The following is a 25,509-nucleotide window of genomic DNA, read 5'->3' as shown; positions in this document are numbered from 1 at the left end:
AATACATCGGTCATACAAACAAAAGAGTGAAGTCAACAATATGAAGTGATAAGATGTTTGCTAACATTTTGATTCTGTCGTTTTCAGCAGCAATATTACATATTACAATGACCTTGCACTGTACTACAAAAAAGTAACATGTCAATAAACCATTTTATACTTCTAGAAAAATAACTAGGATGACCGTTCTACAGTACTGCAAATGTTTAGATACCTTGTAAGATTGGTACAACCCGCCAAACTGAGACTGGACCCAAGCTGGAGAACTGTCCCATTGAGCATTCCAAGAAGAAGGTTGGTAGGCCAGAGAATGCAAGCATAATTGTATAAGGGATAAGAAATGCCCCTGTAAAAAATAATTATTGACATTAATAAATGACATTACTATATTTATATAATAAGAAATGTATATAAATCAGTGTTAGAGTAAAAAGTTAAACATAAAAAACTAATGGAAATTCACTTAACCTTTCTCAACATAGCTTGGATCAACATAGCTAGAAACCGTAATGGGTAAAACTAACACTTAAATATTTCCCCAATTACAATCTTTGTATTATTTATAGTGTCATGTTTTTTTTTTTTTTGTTTGTTTGTTTTAAGTGTTTTGATTTTTTTTTTTACTTTATTAATACTTTTTTTTCCATACAAAAGAATTTAAAAACCCCTTCGCCTTAATCTTAGTTTACAAAATCCGCTATATATCTTATCAATATATACAATTCATTACTAGTATATTTTCCATTTGTTTCTCCCTCCCTTCCTTACATAATCAAATTTTTTTGTCCGGGGCGTGCCTCCTCTTCAAAAACCTCTGTCTGCACCCCTACCCCTGACCAACATAAATTTGCAATGATTTTCATAGGAAGCGAAGAGGCACAAAAAAGATGGTACAAAGAAGAGAAAAGGAGAGAGAGAGAGAAGAAAAGAGAAGAGAAAAAAAATAGTGTCATGTTTAACCCCTTAAGGACTCAGGGTTTTTCCGTTTTTGCACTTTCGTTTTTTCCTCCTTACCTTTTAAAAATCATAACCCTTTCAATTTTCCACCTAAAAATCCATATTATGGCTTATTTTTTGCGTCGCCAATTCTACTTTGCAGTGACATTAGTCATTTTACCCAAAAATGCACGGCAAAACGGAAAAAAAATAATTGTGAGACAAAATCTAAGAAAAAACGCCATTTTGTAACTTTTGGGGGCTTCCGTTTCTACGCAGTGCATATTTCGGTAAAAATTACGCCTTATCATTATTCTGTAGGTCCATACGGGTAAAATGATACCCTACTTATATAGGTTTGATTTTGTTGTCGCACTTCTGGAAAAAATCATAACTACATGCAGGAAAATGTATACGTTTAAAAATGTCATCTTCTGACCCCTATAACTTTTTTATTTTTCCATGAGGGCTCATTTTTGCGCCGTGATCTGAAGTTTTTATCGGTATGATTTTTGTTTTGATCGGACTTTTTGATCACTTTTTATTTATTTTTTTATGGTATAAAAAGTGACCAAAATACGCATTTTTTGACTTTGGAATTTTTTTGCGCGTACGCCATTGACCGTGCGGTTTAATTAATGATATATTTTTATAGTTCGGACATTTACGCATGTGGCGATACCACATATGTTTATTTTTATTTTTTTACACTGTTTTATTTTTTTTATGGGAAAAGGGGGGTGATTCAAACTTTTATTAGGGAAGGGGTTAAATGACCTTTATTAACACTTTTTTTTTGCAGTGTTATAGGTCCCATAGGGACCTATAACACTGCGCACACTGATCTCTTATGCTCCCATAGGGACCTATAACACTGCACACACTGATCTCTTATGCTCCCATAGGGACCTATAACACTGCACACACTGATCTCTCCCATAGGGACCTATAACACTGCACACACTGATCTCTCCCATAGGGACCTATAACACTGCACACACTGATCTCCTATGCTCCCATAGGGACCTATAACACTGCACACACTGATCTCTCCCATAGGGACCTATAACACTGCACACACTGATCTGCTATGCTCCCATAGGGACCTATAACACTGCACACACTGATCTCTCCTATAGGGACCTATAACACTGCACACACTGATCTCTCATGCTGATCACTGGCGTGTATTAACACGCCTGTGATCAGTGTTATCGGCGCTTGACTGCTCCTGCCTGGATCTCAGGCACGGAGCAGTCATTCGCCAATCGGACACCGAGGAGGCAGGTAAGGGCCCTCCCGGTGTCCGGTCAGCTGTTCGGGACGCCGCGATTTCACCGCGGCGGTCCCGAACAGCCCGACTGAGCAGCCGGGTCACTTTCACTTTCGCTTTAGAAGCGGCGGTCAGCTTTGACCGCCGCTTCTAAAGGGTTAATACCGCACATCGCCGCGATCGGCGATGTGTGGTATTAGCCGCTGGTCCCGGCTGTTGATGAGCGCCGGGACGACGCAATATGATGCGGGATCGCGGTGCGATCCCGCTTCATATCGCGGGAGCCGGCGCAGGACATAAATATACGTCCTGCGTCGTTAAGGGGTTAAAGGGGTACTCTGGTGAAAAACTTTTTTTTTTTTTTAAATCAACTGGTGCCGGAAAGTTAAACAGATTTGTATTACTTCTATTAAAAAATCTTAATCCTTCCTGTACTTATTAGCTGCTGAATACTACTGTGGAAATTCTTTGCCGTTTGAAACACAGTGCTCTTTGCTGACATCTCTGTCCATTTTAGGAACTGTCCAGAGTAAAAGGAAATCCTCATAGCAAACATATGCGGCTCTGGACAGTTCCTAAAATGGACAGAGATGTCAGCAGAGAGCACTGTGCTCATGATGTCAGCAGAGAGCTCTGTGTTTCAAAAAGGAAATAATTTCCGCTGTAGTATTCAGCAGCTAATAAGTACAGGAAGGATTAAGATTTTTTAATGGAAGTAATTTACAAATCTGTTTAACTTTCTGGCACCAGTTGATTTTTTCACTGGACTACCCCTTTAATGGAGAAAATCTGAAACTTATAGTTAGGGAGGCCCCGCAGTACCAGACTTCCCCTTATACTTTAAAGTGAACTCACCATTTCAGGTGATGTTTTTTTGGTTAAGCTATCCTTCCACATGAGGCACTATTTAATTGGTATTTCCCAGCAGATTTCTGCTCTGCAGGCTTCATCTATAATTTGCAGTTCTTCCAAAGCTGATGGGCGAGCCCCCCCTTCCCTCTCCACAGACTTGTATTGCTTGTCTTGCAGACACAGGACAAAACTAGACTGATTTTCAGAAAAAAAAATTCAAAAATTTGAGCAGCAGGAGGTGGATGATAACAGGAGAAAGAAGCATTTTTGTCTAATAAGATACATTAAACAGTTTCTTAGCACCGCAAAGCACTGATACCCCAATGGGGCTAATGGTAATTTTTGGCCCTTTTTTTCTATATATGCCACTGGTCACTGCATATAGATAGGAAGCACATTGCCGTTAATGCTGCTAGTACAGGTCAGTGCTTGAACTCACTGGCTGAAGTCCCTGCTGTGGCCTCTGCTGATCATTGCTGCTGGAGCATAGGGAGATGGACAGAATATGCTGTGGCCATGTGGTGTAGAAAGTGCCCATTGCCACAGCACAGCTCTGTACTAGTGTTGCTCGCGAATATTCACAATACAAATTTTATTCGCGAATATTGCATATTCGCGAATTCGTGAATATTCGCGAATATAGCGCTATATATTCGTAATTACGAATATTGTTTTTTTTTTCACAGTACACATCACAGTGATCATCCCTCTCTGCTTCCAGCTTGTGTGGTGTAAAGAAGGCTCTAATACCACTGTGTGAGACCGGTGTGCGAATTTTCGCATATGCGAAAATTAGCATATGCAAATTTTTGCATATGCAAATTTTTGCTTATGTTAATTTTGTATATGCTAATTTTCGCATATGTTGTTTTCGCATACGCGAATTTTCGCATATACGAAAATAAAACGAGAATATTACGAATATGCGAATATTCGCGAATATTTGTCCATATATTCGCGAATATTCGTGAATTCGAATATGGCCTATGCCGCTCAACACTACTCTGTACAGAGGATACTCGAAGTCTTCTCCCTCTGCAGAGTGTGCACATATCAACACTCAGCTTCACCCTTAAAGGGGTACTCTGGTGGAAATTTTTTTTTTTTAATCAAATGGTGCCAGAAAGTTAACCCCTTAAGGACTCAGCCCATTGGGCCTTAAGGACGCAGACAATAAAAAAAAATTCCACCTCGCCTTCAAAAAATCTTATATATTTTCATCCACAGACTAGTATGAGGGCTTGTTTTTTGCGTGACCAGTTGTTTGTTGTAATGCCATCACTCACTTTACCATAAAACTTATATTGCAACCAAAAAAATACTATTTGTGTGGGGAAATTAAAAAGAAAACCGCAATTTTGGAAATTTTGGAAGGTTTAGTTTTCACGACGTACAATTTACGGTAAAAAGGACATGTGTTCTTTATTCTTTGGGTCAATACGATTAAAATGATACCTATGATAACATACTTTTCTATTACTGTAATTAGTACGTTTAAAATCCGCCTGCTTTGAAGACCTCTAACTTTTTCATTTTTCCGTACAAGTGGTGCTATGAGGGCTCATTTTTTGCGCCATGACCTTTACTTTTTATTGATACCATATTTGCTTATATAAAACTTTTAAATAAATAAAATGTTATAAAAAAATCAGCAATTTTGGACTTTTTTTTTTTACATTCTCCGTACGGTATCATTAACACTATATTTTAATAGTTTGGATATTTATGCAAGTGGAAATACCAAATATGTATATAAAAAAATGTTTTTACACTTTTTGTGGGTGAAATAGGGAAAATGGGACAATTTACGTTTTTATTGGGGGTGGGGGTTTTTCATATTTTTTTTAAACTTTTTTTAACATTTGTTTTTACACTTTAACAGTCCCCATAGGGGAATATTTATTGCAATTGCTAATACTGTTTAGTGCTATGCATAGAGCACAACATTGATCAGTGTTATCGGTCATCTTCTGCTCGATCGCAGACCAGAGCAGAAGACCCATGAAAGGCCGCAGAGGCAGGTGAATGGACCTCCGTCTGACGTTCTGGATGATTGGATCACCGCAGCGGCGATCCAATCATCCATTTTAGTGTCCGCAATGCTGCAGATGCCGTGATCTGTATTGATCACGGCATCTGAGGAGTTAATGGCAGACATTCACACAATTGCGTACATCCACCATTACCGGTGGGTCCCTGGCTGCTATCAGCAGCCGGGACCTGCTGCGCATGATCCGGGCATCGCGGTTATGTATAGGACGTAAATGTACGTCCTGGTGCATTAAGTACCACCTCATCAGGACGTACATTTACGTCCTGCGTCGTTAAGGGGTTAAACAGATTTGTAAATAATTTCTATTAAAAAATCATTATCCTTCCAGTTCTTATCAGCGGCTGTATATTACAGAGAAAGTGCTTTTGTTTTTGGATTTCTTTTTTTTTCTGTCCACAGTGCTCTCTGCTGACACCTCTGTTTGTATCAGGAACTGTCCAGAGCAGCATAGGTTTGCTATGGGTATTTGCTCCTGTTCTGGACAGTTCCTGATATTGACAGAGGTGTCAGCTGAGAGCACCGTGGACAGAAAAAACAAGAAATCCAAAAAGATAAGAACTTTCTCTGTAGTATATAGCAGCTAATAAGTACTACTATAAAAAAAATATATGACCCCCGCCCCCTTCTACCCTTGAACACCAAGAAAGGAGGCACCATAGAGGCATGATTATTTTCTTTAGATGAACAAGGTTTCTATAAGTATAAAATATTATTTTTATTCCTATCTTCTCTTGGCTAAACCTAGGTGCGTCCCAGGTGCGTCTTATAATTCAGAAAATATAGTCAGTACATACTGTGCAGGAGCAAAGCCTGATATTGCAACGCACACAATGTAAGCTTGCTATAAATTTTTTCTTGGTGGCAACGATTGTATGTACTTGTGAAATCCTTTGTCTGCTACAGAATGTACCGTATTACCCAATGAGTCGGACATTAAAAGTGGATTAATGGCCATATTGAATCTTTATGGACGGCGGCATCAATTATTCCCAGACTGATAAATCTATCACTTGTTCCAGTGCTTAGTACCAAATGCATTGTAGTATGTCGACTGTCGGATGCTTATTGTGAAGGTTTAAGTAAACATGTAAAGGTTGTCACTGATTAACCGGCACCCAACAAACATACAATGTATCACCTATTGACCAGGGCTTGGCTACATTGGGATTAAATACATCATCAATCAATGCTTGGGAGAGCATGTGCCACATGATAGCTCATTCAATATTGACTGTTGTGGGTCAATGTATTCTATAGATTCTGTAGATATGGTATGGCAAGACGTAGCAAAATGTGATATCGCGAGACCCCAACATGATCTCCAGTCTTACTCACCAGAGGTCCCAATGTTCTATGTAAAGGTATGGTGGTTTGGACCCATTTGGAAACTAAAATGCAATTGTTACCCAAACGGCAAATCTGGCCGCAGCAGAGTTTTCCTGCAAAATGTTGGTGTCATCACTATGCCTAGAGAAGTCCAGTTCCCTAAATAATAAAATCAAATCAGAACTGAGTAGTTTTCTTCTGAAAAAAGGGATATTCCCAAGTTGACATTTCCACAGCCATCTGTTTTATGAAGTTTTATGTAGTTTGCCTATCTCCCATAGACATCAGAAAAAGTATAGCTGGCAATGCTGCACCATTTACATAGCTCCTATTAACCTATATAGAAATTACAAAAAATTCATAAAATAGCCTATTTGGCTGTTTTTGGCTTCCAGCCACTTCCAGCTACCACAAGCAGGCCAGAAGGGACCAGGGGTTCTTAATCTTGAGATATGTCCTAGAGGTGGGAAGGTGGGACCTGCATCTATCAGGCATTTATGGTATATCCTGTAGATATCCCATAAATGTCCAGACGGAAATACCCCATCAACATTTAAGAATATTAACAAGTACCATAAGGGAGGTTGAAGTAACTTAAACCATATGCCTCAGGTAAGTCCAAGGGCCGTCTGCCACACAAGAACCAGCTCTTTAATTGTCTTGTGGTCAATGGAGAATAGGAGAGAATGATTAACCAAATAACTTAAACTGATGCAGTCATTATTAATAAATATGAATCGTAAAGAATTTCGGGAAATTGTGAAATCACTTTCTATGATTGGGATAGGACTTTCCCTAAGATCACACCAGAGAGGCAGCGGGAGATTAAGGAGGTAAACAAGTGGCTCAGAAGCTGGAGGAGGGGTTTGGGTTCTTGGAGAAGTGGCCCGACTTCTCTGTTTGATACCAGCTCTACCGTAGGGACGCGCTGCACCGCAATGGGGAGGGGGCAGCTGTGTTTGGGGAGAAGATGGCGAGAAGGGTGGAGGAGCGTTTAAACTAGGGACTGGGGGAGGTTAGATAGTGTTGATAGAGAGGGGGGATTTATTAATTTACCTGGAGGGTGGAGCGGAGGGAGGGGTTAGAATAATTAATAGGGAAAGGCTTCATAGGAAGAAAAAACATACACCATTGAATTGCATGATGACTAATGCCAGAAATCTGTGCAATAAAACAGAGGAACTGGAGTGGTTGATGTCTGAGGAAAATTATGACATAACGGGTATAACGAAGACTTGGTTGGAGGATAGTTGTGACTGGGCGGTCAACATACAGGGTTATAGTCTATTCAGGAAGAATCAGACAAAATGGAAAGGGGGAGGAGTTTGTCTTTATGTGAAATCGAGTCTGAAGGCCGCACTGCAAGAGGATATACGGGAGGGGAAGGATAATGTGGAGTCATTATGGGTAGAAATATATGGAGATAAAAATAAAAAAAAATTCTGATAGGGGTTTGTTATAAGCCACCAAACTTAATGGAAGAGACAGAAGACCAATTACTGAGGAAAATAAACAAGGAAGCAAATCAAAACGATGTGATAATATTGGGGGACTTTAACTATCCTGAGATAAACTGGGGGACTGAGACCTGTGAATCTCATAAAGGAAACAGGTTTCTGACTAAAGACAATTATCTGTCCCAAATGGTGCAGGGCCCAACCAGAGGGGGCGCCCTACTAGACTTAATATTAATCAACAGATGTGCAAGTAGAAGGACACCTAGGAAATAGGGATCATAATATAATACATTATAACTTGTTCTTCAATAAGTGAATCTCTCGAGTGGGCACAAAAACAATGAACTTTAGGAAGGCAAAGTTTGATCAACTCAGAGAATCCCTTAACAATATAAATTGGGATAATGTCCTCAAAAACAAGAATACTGACACTAAATGGGAGAATTTTAAAATTATCTTAAATTCTCACTGTAAGAGGTATATACCTTATGGGAATAAAAGGGTCAGAAATAAAAGAAAACCAATATGGATGAATAAAAATGTTAAGGGGTCAATAAATGACAAAAATAAGGCATTTAAACTACTAAAACAGGACGGCAGTGAAGAAGCATTAAAAAGCTAGAGAGAAAAATGTAAAATATGTAAAAAACAGATAAAAGTCTCAAAAATAGAGACAGAAAGACTCATTGCCAAAGAGAGTAAAACTAACCCCAAAATGTTTTTTAACTATATAAACAGCAAAAAGGTTAAAAATGGAAGTGTAGGCACTTTAAAAAGTTATGATGAGGAAATTATAAACAGGGATCAGGAAAAAGCAAATATATTAAACAAATTCTTCTCCATTGTATTCACTAAGGAAAATGAAATGCCAGGTGAAATACAGCGAGATAAGGTAAACTCCCCAGTACAGGTCAAACCCAGGAAGAAGTACAGTGCCACCTACAAAATAAACAAATCACCAGGTCCAGATGGCATTCACCCCCGTGTTCTAAAGGAATTAGGTAATGTAATAAACAGACCCCTATGTTTAATATTCAGGGACTCTATAGTAACAGGGACTGTTGCCCAGGACTGGCGCATGGCACATGTGGTGCCAATATTTAAAAAGGGGTCAAAAGGTGATCCCGGGAATTATAGGCCTGTTAGCTTAACCTCCGTTGTATGTAAATTGTTTGAGGGTTTTATAAGAGATTCTATTTTGGAGTATCTTGATAAAAATAAATGTATAACCACATATCAGCATGGCTTTATGAGGGATCGGTCCTGTCAGACTAACCTGATCAGCTTTTATGAGGAGGTGAGCTCCAGACTGGACCAGAGGGAATCAATCGCTGGATGTCTTATATCTGGATTTTTCCAAAGCATTTGATGCGGTGCCACATAAAAGGTTGGTGAATAAAATGAGAAGGATTGGACTGAGGGAAAATGTGTGCATGTGGGTAAGTAACTGGCTCAGTGATAGGAAACAGAGGGTGGTTATTAATGGTACTTATTCTGATTGGGTGACTGTTACTTGTGGGGTACCACAGGGGTCAGTCTTGGGTCCTGTCCTATTTAATATATTCATTAATGACCTTGTAGAGGGGTTGAATAGTAAAGTAGCAATCTTTGCAGATGATACTAAACTCTGTAAAGCGGTAAACACTATAGAGGACAGTGCACTGTTACAAATGGATCTGGATAGGTTGGAGGTTTGGACTGGGAAGTGGCAGATGAGGTTCAACACTGATAAATGTAAGGTAATGCACCTGGGGAGGAAATATCCGGGCTCGGATTATGTATTAAATGGGAGCACACTTGGGACGACTGATACGGAAAAGGACTTGGGAGTCTTATTTAACAGTAAATTTAGCTGTAGTGACCAGTGTCGGCAGCTGCTGCCAAGGCAAATAAAATCATGGGGTGCATCAATAGGGGCATAGATGCCCACAACAAGGATTCAACAATTATTCTACCGCTGTACAAATCACTAGTCAGACCACACATAGAATACTGTGTACAGTACTGAGCACCAGTGTACAAGAAAGATATAGTGGAGCTGGAGAGGGTTCAAAGACGGGCAACCAGGGTAATACGGGGAATGGGAGGACTACAGTACCCAGAAAGATTATCAGAATTAGGGTTATTTAGTTTAGAAAAAAGAAGGCATAGGGGCGACCTAATAACTATGTATAAATGTATCAGGGGACAGTATAGAGATCTCTCCCATGATCTATTTATACCCAGGACTGTATCTATAACAAGGGGGCATCCTCTATGTTTTGAGAAAAGAAGGTTTCTACACCAGCACAGACGGGGGTTCTTTACTGTAAGAGCAGTGAGACTGTGGAATTCTCTGCCTGAGGAGGTGGTCATGTTGAACTCTGTAAAATAATTTAAAAGGGGTCTGGATGCATTTTTGGAGAATAACAACATTACAGGTTATGTATACTAGATTTATAGGGACAGAACGTTGATCCAGGGATTTATTCTGATGCCATATTTGGAGTCGGGAAGGAATTTTTACCTCTAGTATGAGGGTTTTTTGCAGTCCTCTGGATCAACTCAGTAGGCACTCATTAGGATTATAGGTTGAACTTGATGGACTCTGGTCTTTTTTCGACCTTTTTCGAAATATGTAAAGACGCTATCACCTGGCATCCAAAGGAGCACCCAGTCTTGGCACCAGTGTTGAACAGAACAGTGTATGTAGTATGTGGCTCTAATGGACAGCTATTGAGTGCATGCAGGGCCTGCTGACTTGCCCACCATAAACCAGTAAAGAATCACAGTGATTGGTTGGATTTTCCAGCAGCTGATATGCAACCCAGATCAGATTTTAAATTTAAAGGGGTACTCCGGTGCTTAGACATCTTATCGCCTATCCAAAGGATAGGGGATGAGATGCCTGGTCGCGGGAGTCCCGCCGCTGGGGACCCCCGGGATCATGCACACGGCACCCCGTTTGTAATCAGTCCCCGGAGCGTGTTCGCTCCGGGACTGATTACCGGCGACTACAGGGCGGGCGGAGTGTGACGTCACGCCCCCGCCCCTGTGTGATGTCACGCTCCGCCCCTCAATGCAAGCCTACGGGATGGGGCGTGACAGCTGTAGTCGCCGGTAATCAGCCCCGGAGCGAACACGCTCCGGGGACTTATTACAAACGGGGTGCCGCGTGCATGATCCCGGGGGGCCCCAGCGGCTGGACTCCCGCTATCAGGCATCTTATCCCCTATCCTTTGGATAGGAGATAAGATGTCTAAGCACCGGAGTACCCCTTTAAAGGGAAACTGCCAGGGCCATTTGCTTAATTTAAGTAACTGCAGTGTTGGGTATAAGTTTGAAGAACATGAATCAGCATGATATAACATTATAATATCTAGGGGGTACACTGCTTGGACCTGAAGTCTATTTAGCCTATTCCCTGCACAGTGGTCCTCCAATCCATCTACCATGCAGGAAAACAAACACATACCCTGTCACTCCATAACAATGAAAGAATACAGTGACCTGCTTAGAATATTCTGAAAAGTCAAGAAAGAATAAAGTGGTAAATGGTTAATTTAATAATGGCTCTATCATAATAGGTTTGTCACGTATAGGTTTTTTCAGCAAGTTAATTTTTACCCCTTTTATTTACTTTCCACTTTCCACAAAGCCATGAAGCGTAGGAGAACTCTAGTGTAGGGACGGTCTGACAGGGGTATAGACTAGTCAGCTAAGTATAGATCAGCCAGTTCATGTGTGGTTGTCTGTAAGAGGATTTTTGGTGACAGGTCCCCTTTAAGAAGGTACTGGGCATTAGAGAGCATAGAATAGTGCAGTTAGGGGTTACCTGTGGTCTGCAGGGGTGGAGCAATAGAGAGGGGTTAGTGGGACATGGAGGAGGAGCTGCTCACTTGGTGGTAGAGCAAGTTGGAGTGGGGTCCCCTCCTCCCTCTCTTTATCTTTTGGGTGTCTTGGCATGTAGGAGTTTGGGTTGGTCCCCTTGGGTGGGGTTCGCTGTTTTTCTCAGTAGCAAAGGTTACTTTTTGTAGTATTATGAGCTAATATAAGGTATTATGAGTGTTTTATGGCTGCAGCTAAGGTGGGCCGTCGGGTGGTGGTTCTGGGCCCAGGAGTTATTTGAGACATGCACTAAGATCTTACATAGGTGGCCTTAGGTCAGGTGTATTCTGCCAACGGTACGGGGGTTTAAGTGTTGGCGTGATATGTCAGTGAGAGACCTCCAGGGACACTGCCTGTTATGGGATGTTCAATTTAGGTAAAGTTATTAAATCTGACATGAATAATGTAATTTAATTCAATTCAGAATATGGGCAATTTTATGCGGAATGGTTGTGTATGATCTTAATATGTTGGAATAAATGGTCTGAAGCGGCATTTACCACATATGGTATGTTTCTTATACGCTTTCTTATTGCTTTCTTTTGGGGGTATTGTTGGATTGCTGGGTTGGTGCCCAAGTAATATGGGGTCCTAATTTTAAATCCATTCAGTTAAGGGGTTATCCAGGAAAAAACTTTTTTTTATATTTCAACTGGCTCCAGAAAATTAAACAGATTTGTAAATTACTTCTATTAAAAAATCGTAATCCTTTCAGTACTTATGAGCTGCTGTGGTTGAGTTGTTCTTTTCTGTCTAAGTGCTCTCTGATGACACGTGTCTGGGAAACCGCCCAATTTAGAAGCAAATCCCCATAGTAAACTTCTACTCTGTGCAGTTCCCGAGACAAGCAGAAATGTCAGCAGAGAGCACTGTTGTCAGACAGAAAACAACAACTCAACTTCAGCAGCTGATAAGTATTGAAAATATTAAGATTTTTTAATAGAAGTAATTTACAAATCTGTTTAACTTTCTGGAGCCAGTTGATATATAAAAAAGCTTTTTCTTGGAATACCCCTTTAAATAGGACAATAGGGGTTTTATCTTACTTTTGTCTTGCTTTGGCCACGTTTTCCCAAAATCGCAGCAAAAATTATGCTATTTTATCCAATTGTGTAAATACAGCCATTCAGCCAAAAAGACAAAACCACAAAGTGTGAACACTGCATAACTCTGTGCTATTTTTCTGATTTAAATAAGAAAACATGTGGCTAGACTTATGCAGTGTGAGGATATGTTCATACAGCGGAATGTCCAGGTGGAATTCTGCCAGATTATTCCGCATGGACATTCCCTTGCAGCAGAGTCCCATTGATTTCAAGGGATTGTGCTGCACTGTGCATGCGGTGGAATTTCCAAATTCCAAAATGCCGATTCCGGCGTCCGCAAAAACAATAAACTTGTGGACTATAGACTTTTTTTTTTGCGGATTTCACTCAGAAATTAATCGGCTCATTTCCGAGAAGTTTTAGCGCCCATCGGACGCCGGACTATTCATATGTGCGGAATGACATTCCGCACATTTTACGCCTTAGGCTCTTTTTACATTTGTGTTGGGCATGTTTTACAACATGTAGCACTATTGTTTCCTTCAAAAAGAAGGACACCGTTATGAAACTTCTACAGACTCTATTGTAAGTGAGTGGCATCCATCATGGCATAGATCCAGCATTGCATCATAGTATTTGTTTAAAATAAAAGCTGAGTGGGAAAAGAGCCTTAGTGCAAACATTACTGGTCCATCTCTCGATGAGGAAATTTTAGCCCTTGTGTATATATATATATATATATATATATATATATATATATATATATATTGCTCAATAGTAAAGTTTCCAACAGTTTTCTACAATCATTTTTTGTGATATTGTCTTTACCTCCTCCGTTTTTGTATGCAAGATAAGGAAATCTCCAGACATTCCCCAAACCTACGGCATAGCCGATCATAGACAGCAAGTAGTCGGATTTTCGGGTCCAATTTCCCCGCTCCTTGTTTTCATCATTGGAGTGCACATGAGAATCCTTGAGAAATAAGATTGTACTTTACCATATAGTATGTAATTGTTCTTCAAAACACATATATTCTTTATTAGAATGTAGCCCTAGGCTAGTGTTTCCCAACCAGGGTGCCTCCAGCCATTGCAAAACTACAACTCCCAGCATGCCCAGACAGCCAAAGGCTGTCTGGGCATGCTGGGAGTTGTAGTTTTGCAACAGCTGGAGCCACCCTGGTTGAGAAACACTGGCCTATGCAAACACTATTGACATATCTTATCAAGCCCCTAACATCCTTCTAAACTTTTACTCACGGCTAGAGATGAGCGAACTTACAGTAAATTCGATTTGTCACGGACTTCTCGGCTCGGCAGTTGATGACTTTTCCTGCATAAATTAGTTCAGCCCGTGGGCTGGAAAAGGTGGATACAGTCCTAGCAGACTCTTTCCTAGGAATGTATCCACCTTTTCCAGCCCACCGGAGAACCTGAAGGCTGAACTAATTTATGCAGGAAAAGTCATCAAGTGCCGAGCCGAGAAGTTCGTGACAAATCGAATTTACTGTAAGTTCGCTCATCTCTACTCACGGCCTTTTAGTCTTTAATAATAGAGGCAACAAGATTGAAAACAGGCGGGAATGCGGCTTAGCTACTGCTACGTAGAGGATAGAGAAAGGTAGAGAGTTTAGGCTCCCTGCAATCTGTGAGCCTGTCTGTCTTCTCCAGAGGAGCCACACTGTCTTGAAAAGGTAAATAAAGGCTTCCCTCTCAGTAGCAGCAGTTCAGTGCCAATTTTTAAAACTCTTTAGACACAACAGGATACCTTTAGTTTATTGTCATAGAAAATGGCTTCCAAGTCACAAATGGATGCATTCCCTGTTTCGCTCTGTAAACCCATATATTGAGCAACAGAGGGTTTTCTCACTGTGGCTGTGTCACAGTCCGTATTTGACATGGCTGGAGGGTAGATCCCCCCCTCTCTATCTAAGAGCCGAAGAACGTGCTTTCTAACAACCAAAGTGCAGGAAAAAGTGCAAATGTGTTACACAAAAAAAAACGTGCACAAAGGATACTGTCTATCGCAAGCCCTTCTCTGAAAGGAGAGAGGCCCCCCCAACAAACCTTCTCCTTCGGGCCGAAAGGTACCTGCGAGGTACCAGGTTCAATGTCCCTTTTTGCCGAAGCTACTAAAGAACCACAAATGCTCCCGGCATCCAACTAGGCGTTAACCAAGGTATCTGCTCGCAGAGGTGATAAACGGTCGGTACCCTGCCCATGCAGGGATGCCCAGGGTTTTTGCAGGGAGGTGCGGAACCTGAGGGCCACACACACCTCCCCTAGACCACTAGGAAGGACACCCAGAAAGGCTACCGCATCCTGACAAATCCTGTGTATAAAACACCACGTAAAAAGTAACACAAAATAAATAAATAAGTGAATGTGTGTAGATATACTGCCTGGACATCCGGCCGGATCTCTAAAAATGTCTCCAATCCTAGCTAGAAGGCCGGAAATCAAGAGGTGGGTGACACAGGTGTAGAGATTGGTGCATCCACTCAGTGAGCCCATCCTCTCAGTGGATCACCACTCCCCGAGGCACAAACGTACTTTGGCTCTAGACCCTCCAAGCCTCATGGCGAGACCCGGAGGGAACAGGTCACATCAGGGCAGCTGTTGAGCTGATTTCCGCTGTGAAACCAGACCCGGAAAGCGCCGGTACACCTACCCCCTCCATACAGCACCCATCCCCATCATTCACACATCAGTGGTGTCTGGTCTATTGACAAGACTGTTAAAAACAGATACTACACTTCATCTTAGCCAAAATGCCGAGAAGCGATACCCGAGAAGCAGGTAGATCCCCCTCTGTGCAATATACGAGTGCCCTATACATTGCACTGGGAGGGGGGGGGGTATAGACATTAGAGCCTCAGTCATAGGCCATGTGCCACCAATTTGAAGCAAACTCCAAGGATACCACAAGAAGTTACTCAACAAACTCGACATAAACCTCAGCAACCATTATCTTCTACTATGACAGGCAGTGATGTTGTCCTGGGATTCCTTCTGCCCCTTTTGCTTTTCTACTCTACCTCTTCCTGCACCCCACCTACTCTTTACATTTTCTTAATTCGTCCCCCTAATTGTAACCAAGAAAAACTCCTCCTACCAAGCCAATACAGGCAGGTCTGCCCTTATGGATCTGTGGTGACCCAGTGCAGAATCACCTGTGCTCCTGCCCATTCTGTGTGGCAGATGCTGCTTCAATGTCCGTCTTGGGCCCACTCTTCTCAGAACTCTCTATAATTCTCTATATAATGCAATGTTATATAATGGTTAATGTATGAGTATTTTCTATGCACTTGTTACTTTAAGAATCCTGTTGCTATGAACCTTGTTGTTAGGGGAATATGCAGTGGTGAACCAGGTGACTTATCCGGCCAATGGGATCTCTCCAAATTGCTCCCGTATACAGTGAGGTCAGAGTTCAGTTCCGTCTCTTGCTGTGGTACAGTTTGGTGAAGTGTGAAGTATGTCTGTGAGGTGATTCTAAAGGAGGCCTGAGGCCTAGTCCAGCAACCGCGCATCTACTACCAGTTAACCCCAGTACCCAGGGGAAAGTCAAAGCCTTGCAGTAAGCACTAAGTCTGGGGAATTCAAGTCTGGGGAAGTCAAGTGCAGCAAGTTAGTCACTAAAGTCTAGTGTGGGCTGCATAAAAGTCAAGCCAGTCATATACAGCACAATCAACTATAAGGCCCAGCAAGCCGATAAGCTCCCCAAAGTTCACCCTGCATCTGCTTCATGCTAATCTGAGCTGTAATGGATTGTACCATCCTTCCAACCTCAGTAAAGCAAACAGTTATCCATAAACTTGCGTTGGAGTGATTATTTGCCCCGTGCCAGATACAGGAGAAGCTGGTCTACCTCGAGTGGTGTATAGGTCAACCATGCCCTGGCGTCACGAAACGGTTAATTACACATTACCCTCACCCAACACCACAGATCTGCTGTCAGACTGCCTGTAGATCTGCCTTCTTATGCTCATGACACAGTATTATGGCTTGTTCGCATAATGATTCTGGTTTCCATGTCAAGTACTGTATACATTGGCAAAATGTTAAAATGGAATGCATGTGTGTACAGGTGAGGGTGAATTCACTTTAATGGCCTAAATGTAATCAACTAGTGACTATGGGGGAGATTTCTCAAAACCTGTGCTGAGGAAAAGTTGACTAGTTGCCCATAGCAACCAATCAGATCACTTCTTTCATTTTTCAGAAGCCCTTTTAAAATGAAAGAAGCGATCTGATTGGTTGCTATGGACAGCTGGTTGACTTTTCCTCTGCACAAGTTTGATGAATCTCCCTCTATGTTCCGGTCATTTTCCACATTAGAGTCCGAGTCAATACACGTATACATGCAGGGAATATCTACAACACAGTCATTAGTTGCCTACATTTGGGCCAAAAAATAAATGGGGCCTGTGCCTATACATGCTTGTATACACCAGCATCCCTTTTTGACAGCTTGCTGTCATACATGTGACACAAAAGCCAGACTCTTGATGTGAATGATCCCTACTGTGGGTACGGGAACTCATGACCATCCATAGCTTAACTCTACAGGGTACAATGAGGATGGAAGAATCACGTAGAGGAGGAGTAAGACGGAGTGGGAGCATATAATGTGCAGAAAGTTAACTATTAATGCACATCTTGCACAAGAAACAGTCGTGTTCCTTCTAAATGGACCATTGCGTTTGAAAGACATTAGGGTAATTTAAATTCTTTCTAACACATCTAATATACATATATATATATATATATATATATATATATATATATATGTGTGTATGTATGTGTGTGTATGTATGTATGTATGTATGTCAGTAGAGTAAGAAAAAAGTCGGCGACTCACCAGAGCTCTGGTGAGTCGCCGACTTTTTTCTTACTCTACTGTTATAAGACTGCTGTACCACGTCCAGTCAGAGCACCACCAAAGTTTCACTGAAGCAGCCAAGCTAGCTACCCTATGCCCACAAGTCCTAGTGTTACAGACTAAGTAGTGCCGATCTATCTGTCTACTTTATTTGCGGTATGTATGTATGTATATATATATATATGTGTGTATGTGTGTATGTTTCAGCATCACGTCCAAACGGCTAAAGATATTAACATGAAACTTGGCACACATGTTACTTATAAGTCAACAACAAACATAGGATAGGTGATTTAACCCTTATCCATCTCCATTTGCCAGGGGCAGGGTTTTTGTTTAAAGTCCCATACAAGTCAATGGGAAATATATGTTACTGCATAACTTCCAAATGGCTGGAGATATTTCAATAATACTTGGTCACATGTTACTTATATGTCCACTTAAAATATAGGATAGTTGATTTAACCCTTAACTACCCCCATTTGTGAGGGTCGGGGTTTTTGTTTAAAGTCCCATGCAAATCAATGGGAAATGTATGTTCCCACATAACTTCCGTACGGCTGGAGATATTTCAATAACTGGTACACATATTATGGGTCAGGATATGAGGACGGGATGGGAGGTCGGGATATGAGGATGGGATAGGAGGACCGAGATAGGAGGACCGGGATAGGAGGTCGGGAGAGGAGGTCGAGAGAGGTCGTCGGGATAGGAGGTCAGGATAGGAGGTCGGGATAAGAGGTCGTGATAGGAGGACGGGATATGAGCATGGGATAGGAGGACGGGATAGGAGGTCGAGATAGGAGGACGGGATAGGAGGTCAGGATAGGAGGTTGTGATAGGAGGTCGAGATAGGAGGTTGAGATAGGAGGACGAGATCGAGATAGGAGGACGGGATAGGAGGACGGGATAGGAGGTCGGGATAGGAGGTCGGGATAGGAGGTCGGGATAGGAGGTCGAGATAGGAGGACAGGATAGGAGGTCGAGATAGGAGGTCGAGATAGGAGAACGGGATAGGAGGTCAGGATAGGAGGTCGAGATAGGAGGTCGAGATAGGAGGACGGGATTTTTGTTTAAAGTTTCCATGCAAATCAATGGGAAATGTATGTTCCCACATAAATTCCGTACGGCTGGAGATATTTCAATACCTGGTACACATATTACAGGTCGGGATATGAGGACGGGATGGGAGGTCGGGATATGAGGACGGGATAGGAGGACCGGGATAGGAGGTCAGGATAGGAGGTCGGGATAGGAGGTCGAGATAGGAGGTTGAGATAGGAGGACGAGATCGAGATAGGAGGAGGGGATAGGAGGTCGAGATAGGAGGTTCGAGATAGGAGGACGGGATAGGAGGTCAGGATAGGAGGTTGAGATAGGAGGACGGGATAGGAGGTCAAGATATGATGTCGTGATAGGAGGTCGAGATAGGAGCTTGAGATAGGAGGACGAGATCGAGATAGGAGGACGGGATAGGAGGACGGGATAGGAGGTCAGGATAGGAGGTCGAGATAGGAGGACGGGATAGGAGATCAGGATAGGAGGTCGAGATAGGAGGTCGAGATAGGAGGACGGGATTTTTGTTTAAAGTTTCCATGCAAATCAATGGGAAATGTATGTTCCCACATAAATTCCGTACGGCTGGAGATATTTCAATAACTGGTACACATATTATGGGTCAGGATATGAGGACGGGATGGGAGGTCGGGATATGAGGATGGGATAGGAGGACCGAGATAGGAGGACCGGGATAGGAGGTCGGGAGAGGAGGTCGAGAGAGGTCGTCGGGATAGGAGGTCAGGATAGGAGGTCGGGATAAGAGGTCGTGATAGGAGGACGGGATATGAGCATGGGATAGGAGGACGGGATAGGAGGTCGAGATAGGAGGACGGGATAGGAGGTCAGGATAGGAGGTTGTGATAGGAGGTCGAGATAGGAGGTTGAGATAGGAGGACGAGATCGAGATAGGAGGACGGGATAGGAGGACGGGATAGGAGGTCGGGATAGGAGGTCGGGATAGGAGGTCGAGATAGGAGGACAGGATAGGAGGTCGAGATAGGAGGTCGAGATAGGAGAACGGGATAGGAGGTCAGGATAGGAGGTCGAGATAGGAGGTCGAGATAGGAGGACGGGATTTTTGTTTAAAGTTTCCATGCAAATCAATGGGAAATGTATGTTCCCACATAAATTCCGTACGGCTGGAGATATTTCAATACCTGGTACACATATTACAGGTCGGGATATGAGGACGGGATGGGAGGTCGGGATATGAGGACGGGATAGGAGGACCGGGATAGGAGGTCAGGATAGGAGGTCGGGATAGGAGGTCGAGATAGGAGGTTGAGATAGGAGGACGAGATCGAGATAGGAGGAGGGGATAGGAGGTCGAGATAGGAGGTTCGAGATAGGAGGACGGGATAGGAGGTCAGGATAGGAGGTTGAGATAGGAGGACGGGATAGGAGGTCAAGATATGAGGTCGTGATAGGAGGTCGAGATAGGAGCTTGAGATAGGAGGACGAGATCGAGATAGGAGGACGGGATAGGAGGACGGGATAGGAGGTCAGGATAGGAGGTCGAGATAGGAGGACGGGATAGGAGGTCAGGATAGGAGGTCGAGATAGGAGGTCGAGATAGGAGGACGGGATTTTTGTTTAAAGTTTCCATGCAAATCAATGGGAAATGTATGTTCCCACATAAATTCCGTACGGCTGGAGATATTTCAATAACTGGTACACATATTATGGGTCAGGATATGAGGACGGGATGGGAGGTCGGGATATGAGGATGGGATAGGAGGACCGAGATAGGAGGACCGGGATAGGAGGTCGGGAGAGGAGGTCGAGAGAGGTCGTCGGGATAGGAGGTCAGGATAGGAGGTCGGGATAAGAGGTCGTGATAGGAGGACGGGATATGAGCATGGGATAGGAGGACGGGATAGGAGGTCGAGATAGGAGGACGGGATAGGAGGTCAGGATAGGAGGTTGTGATAGGAGGTCGAGATAGGAGGTTGAGATAGGAGGACGAGATCGAGATAGGAGGACGGGATAGGAGGACGGGATAGGAGGTCGGGATAGGAGGTCGGGATAGGAGGTCGAGATAGGAGGACAGGATAGGAGGTCGAGATAGGAGGTCGAGATAGGAGAACGGGATAGGAGGTCAGGATAGGAGGTCGAGATAGGAGGTCGAGATAGGAGGACGGGATTTTTGTTTAAAGTTTCCATGCAAATCAATGGGAAATGTATGTTCCCACATAAATTCCGTACGGCTGGAGATATTTCAATACCTGGTACACATATTACAGGTCGGGATATGAGGACGGGATGGGAGGTCGGGATATGAGGACGGGATAGGAGGACCGGGATAGGAGGTCAGGATAGGAGGTCGGGATAGGAGGTCGAGATAGGAGGTTGAGATAGGAGGACGAGATCGAGATAGGAGGAGGGGATAGGAGGTCGAGATAGGAGGTTCGAGATAGGAGGACGGGATAGGAGGTCAGGATAGGAGGTTGAGATAGGAGGACGGGATAGGAGGTCAAGATATGAGGTCGTGATAGGAGGTCGAGATAGGAGCTTGAGATAGGAGGACGAGATCGAGATAGGAGGACGGGATAGGAGGACGGGATAGGAGGTCAGGATAGGAGGTCGAGATAGGAGGACGGGATAGGAGGTCAGGATAGGAGGTCGAGATAGGAGGTCGAGATAGGAGGACGGGATTTTTGTTTAAAGTTTCCATGCAAATCAATGGGAAATGTATGTTCCCACATAAATTCCGTACGGCTGGAGATATTTCAATACCTGGTACACATATTACAGGTCGGGATATGAGGACGGGATGGGAGGTCGGGATATGAGGACGGGATAGGAGGACCGGGATAGGAGGTCAGGATAGGAGGTCGGGATAGGAGGTCGAGATAGGAGGTTGAGATAGGAGGACGAGATCGAGATAGGAGGACGGGATAGGAGGTCGAGATAGGAAGTTCGAGATAGGAGGACGGGATAGGAGGTCAGGATAGGAGGTCGAGATAGGAGGACGGGATAGGAGGTCAAGATATGAGGTTTTGATAGGAGGTCGAGATAGGAGCTTGAGATAGGAGGACGAGATCGAGATAGGAGGACGGGATAGGAGGACGGGATAGGAGGTCAGGATAGGAGGTCGAGATAGGAGGACGGGATAGGAGGTCAGGATAGGAGGTAGTGATAGAGGTCGAGATAGGAGCTTGAGATAGGAGGACGAGATCGAGATAGGAGGAAGGGATAGGAGGTCGAGATAGGAGGTCAAGATAGGAGGACGGGATAGGAGGTCAGGATAGGAGGTCGAGATAGGAGGACAGGATGTCTGGAACAACGGCTGAATGATTGGGCTGGGGGTCGCTTAAAGGGGTATTCCAGTTTTTTTTTTTTTTTTACTTCTAAATATTGTTCCCCTGATGCAAAGTTATGTTGTTAGTACATTTATTTGTTTTCCCTGTAAAGTGTGAATCCCCCACTTTTTTGTATTTCCATGGCCCCGCACACGTCATCAGGGGGCTGGCTTGTACAGGAACGCAAGAAGAAGCCAAGCCTCCTGTGATCAGCTTTTGTCTTGAGCCGAACAGGATCCTGGGATGGCTTGAGATGGCAGTCATCCATACTGCAGAGGAATGCTAAATCTGAAGAACTATGCAAACACATAAAAAATGTCCCCCTCCTCCCCCCGACATCTAAAACAAATAAATGTACTAACAACACAACTTCACATCAAGGGCACCATACTTGGAAAGTAAAACAAAAACAAAAAAAACTAGAATACTCCTTTAACATCTACCGTATTTTTCGCCGTATAAGACGCACTTTTTCTTCCACAAAACTGAGGGGGGGAGTTGGTGCGTGTTATACGGCAAAAACACCTTAAACGGCCGGGACCCGCTGCTAGTACAGGACATCACCGATCGCGGTGATGCCCTGTATTAACCCTTCAGACGCGGCGATCAAAGCTGACTGCCGCGTCTGAAGGGAAAGTGACACTAACCCGGCTGCCCCGGGAGGGACCTTACCTGCTTCCTCGGTTTCTGCTCTGTGCCGGGATCCCCTGCATGGCCGGCGCTCTCCTTCGTCGTCATCACGTCGTTGCGCACGCCGTCCCGTCATCCAATAGGAGTAGCGCGCGTTGCAGCGTGTGATGGCGGCAACGGACAGCGAGCATACCGGGCAGCAGAGATGTTCCGGAGCGATGGGGCCACCCCGGGGACGCGGCGACAGCGATGGAGGGCGACATCCAGGGCAGCGGTGACGAGAGGTGAAGGGTCCGGCGCGGCGGGGACACGTGAGTATTACCTCCTATACCAGTGGTCTTAAACCTGCGTACCTCCAGATGTTGCAAAACTACAACTCCCAGCATGCTGAGAGTTGTATTTTTGCAACATCTGGAGGTCCGCTGGTTGAAGATCACTGTCCTATACTTTACATTGTATTCTAGATTTTCCTCCTTTAAAATTGGGTGCGTCTTTTATGCCGGATTGTCCTATATGGCGAAAAATACAGGAAGGTAAACAGCTAATTTATGTCCCATATTCTTAACCAATGTAACTACAATGTCATCATAGCAATGATCCTATATACCTGTCCGATATACTTCCTCTTGTATAGTCGGGAATACCTTCGCACAGTGTGGCATTCTTTTCCGAGTTATTCATTTACCGATTTCAAGCAATTTGCAAAGACTTAAGAAACTTAAGAAGTTTTGTGACTACTCACCTGAATTTCCCCAGAAGATGTTTTATTCTTAAATCTTAACATTTCTTTCATCCCCATAGCGATGAGACTTTAAGGGGTCCTCGTCGGGTCCACTGGCTAAGTGATGAGGTCTCAGCGACGCTCCTTGGGCTTCCACTCTTGGACTGTGCATGTGCGATGTGAAGCTATGTGGAGCTTTTATACCTTCAATAGCTGCCAATGTTTTCTTTGTCTTTCGTAAGGTGCAGAACTGGTGACTGGCACCTCCCCTGGTCGTCACTTACTCCAGCCAGAACCTACACCGGTGCAAAACAATTTGTAGATAAAATGAGGAGGCTATAACCTAATAAAGACATTTATGACCTACTAAATGACAGTATAATATCTACTCCATAAACAGTCTATTGCTGTTAAGGAATGTTTTCAGGAGCACCCACTGATCTTCTGTAAAGCGATGCTAAACCTTCAAGCATCTGCTCTTAAAGGGGTACTCCGAAAGGGAAAAGTATTTTTTCAAATCAATGGATGCTAGAAAATTCTGCAGATTTGTAAATGACTAAAATTAAAAAATCTTAATCCTTCCAGTACTTAGCTGCTGTATGCTCCTGTGGAAGTTGTGTAGTTCTTTCCACTCTGACCACAGTTCTCTGCTGCCACCTTTGTCTGTGTCAGGAAGTGTACAGAGCAGGAAAGGTTTGCAGTGGGGATTTGCCCCATTCTCTGGACAGTTCCTGACAGTTTTCCCCTTTGTTCCTGTGTTTAGTTACTCATTAAAAATACTCCTGAACCTTCTTTTAACCTTTACCTTAAAGGTTTTGATTTACTCTCCCCCCCCCCCCCCTTTCCCTTCTCTCAACAATACAGATTTAGGTCATTCTTGATAAGCTTTATACTTAAAGGGGTACTCCGACGCTCAGCTGTCACGATCCCTCCCATAGGTTTGCATTGAGGAGCGGAGGCGTGACGTCACACACTGCCTGCCCCGTTGTCGCTGGTAATCAGACCCGGAGTGAACATGCATTTTAACTGGGGTGCTGCGTGCAAGATCACAGGGGTCCCCAGCGGCGGGACCCCCGCCATCAGGCATCTTATCCCCTATCATTTGGATCGGGGATAAGATGTCTAAGCGCCGGAGTACCCCTTTAAGTCCTTCCACCCTTTTTGTAACCCATCTTCGGAAAGGTTCTATTTATTATTGTAGGTTTATCATTTTGTAGGTGAGTTCTCCTGAACTGACCCAGTATTCCAGATGTGGGGATCTCAATCTCCTTCTTCCTCCTGCTTATACCTTTATCTATATAGACAACTACTGGTGCTTTTCCTACTACCTGACTGCACTGTTGGCTCATTCTGAGTCAGAAATCATTATCCCTAAATCCTTCTCTTCTTAAGTCTTCGCAAATGCAGATTTGCCAATATGATACTTTAAGGATTCCTTCTCCTCATGCGTATTTCTTTGGACACATTGAACTGCAGTTTCCATTGCATTGACCATCCCATTTTCCATATTACAGACACCCCCAGGAACATCCACCCTATTGCAGCATAATGGCAAACCTTGACTACCAAACCTTCTCCTATGTTGCATACACACAAAAGAAAAAGAAAAAGACCCAGAACAGACCATTGTGGCTACCACTTACAACCAGTCTCTGCTGAAAACACACACCGTAACTACAACCTACTGAACTGCTTATGTGGAACCATATCAAAGGCTCTGCTGAAGTCCAGATAAGAAATATTTTTGGAACCACTTTCATCTAACAATTTTGTGACAAAGAGATAATTGAAATGAATAAACACTTTAGTACAATGAGATAAGCCTACACAGAAAGATCCCAAAATAAGTGTTTGCTTCAAAGCTGGCCTTACACGTATGATAAGTGTTAAGGCTAATTTATTAGCCTGTATTTGTGGGAGGGGCGGGGAGTCCCTATAAGTACCCGCGGCAGTCCCTGCACTTGACGCCGCGGGTTCGTCACGTGACAGGGGATCAGCTGACACGCGAATCAGCTGATGCACAGCAGTTCCGGGCTCAGCGTAATGGTAAGCGGCCGGGGCCGGCCGTGGTGGCGGCGTCCGCCGCAGCCCTCTCTCCGGAG

The 25,509-nt window shown here is 43.5% G+C and overlaps 1 protein-coding gene, 1 long non-coding RNA gene and 1 pseudogene across 9 annotated transcripts in view; 1 reads left to right on the top strand and 2 right to left on the bottom strand.

Annotated features, from left to right (window-relative positions):
- The window catches only part of LOC130290386 (sodium- and chloride-dependent neutral and basic amino acid transporter B(0+)-like), a 77,363-nt gene that overhangs the window by 38,530 nt on the left and 13,324 nt on the right, over positions 1-25,509 (bottom strand). For 3 of the 8 annotated variants that reach the window (XM_056537964.1, XM_056537963.1, XM_056537962.1), the window contains exons 2-4: positions 23,429-23,703; positions 13,639-13,783; positions 215-346 (exon numbers count right to left, since the gene is read on the bottom strand). In XM_056537964.1, coding sequence (XP_056393939.1) covers positions 215-346; positions 13,639-13,783; positions 23,429-23,485 — 334 coding nt within the window. In that variant the 5' untranslated portion in view covers positions 23,486-23,703. The other 5 variants (XM_056537966.1, XM_056537968.1, XM_056537967.1 and 2 more) reach the window with 5 other exon arrangements.
- LOC130292183 (U2 spliceosomal RNA) lies at positions 15,519-15,596 on the bottom strand (annotated as a pseudogene).
- LOC130290389 (uncharacterized) overlaps positions 17,156-25,509 on the top strand; it is a 36,122-nt gene continuing 27,768 nt past the window's right edge. The window contains exon 1 of the long non-coding RNA XR_008847591.1: positions 17,156-17,531. This is a non-coding gene — a long non-coding RNA (uncharacterized LOC130290389). The remainder of the gene's footprint in view (positions 17,532-25,509) is intronic.

The sequence above is a fragment of the Hyla sarda genome, chromosome 9 (genome assembly GCF_029499605.1).
Source record: "Hyla sarda isolate aHylSar1 chromosome 9, aHylSar1.hap1, whole genome shotgun sequence".
NCBI lineage: Eukaryota > Metazoa > Chordata > Amphibia > Anura > Hylidae > Hyla > Hyla sarda.
The sequence above is the reverse complement of the archived record's forward strand: the minus strand, read 5'-3'. Positions and strand labels throughout refer to the sequence as shown.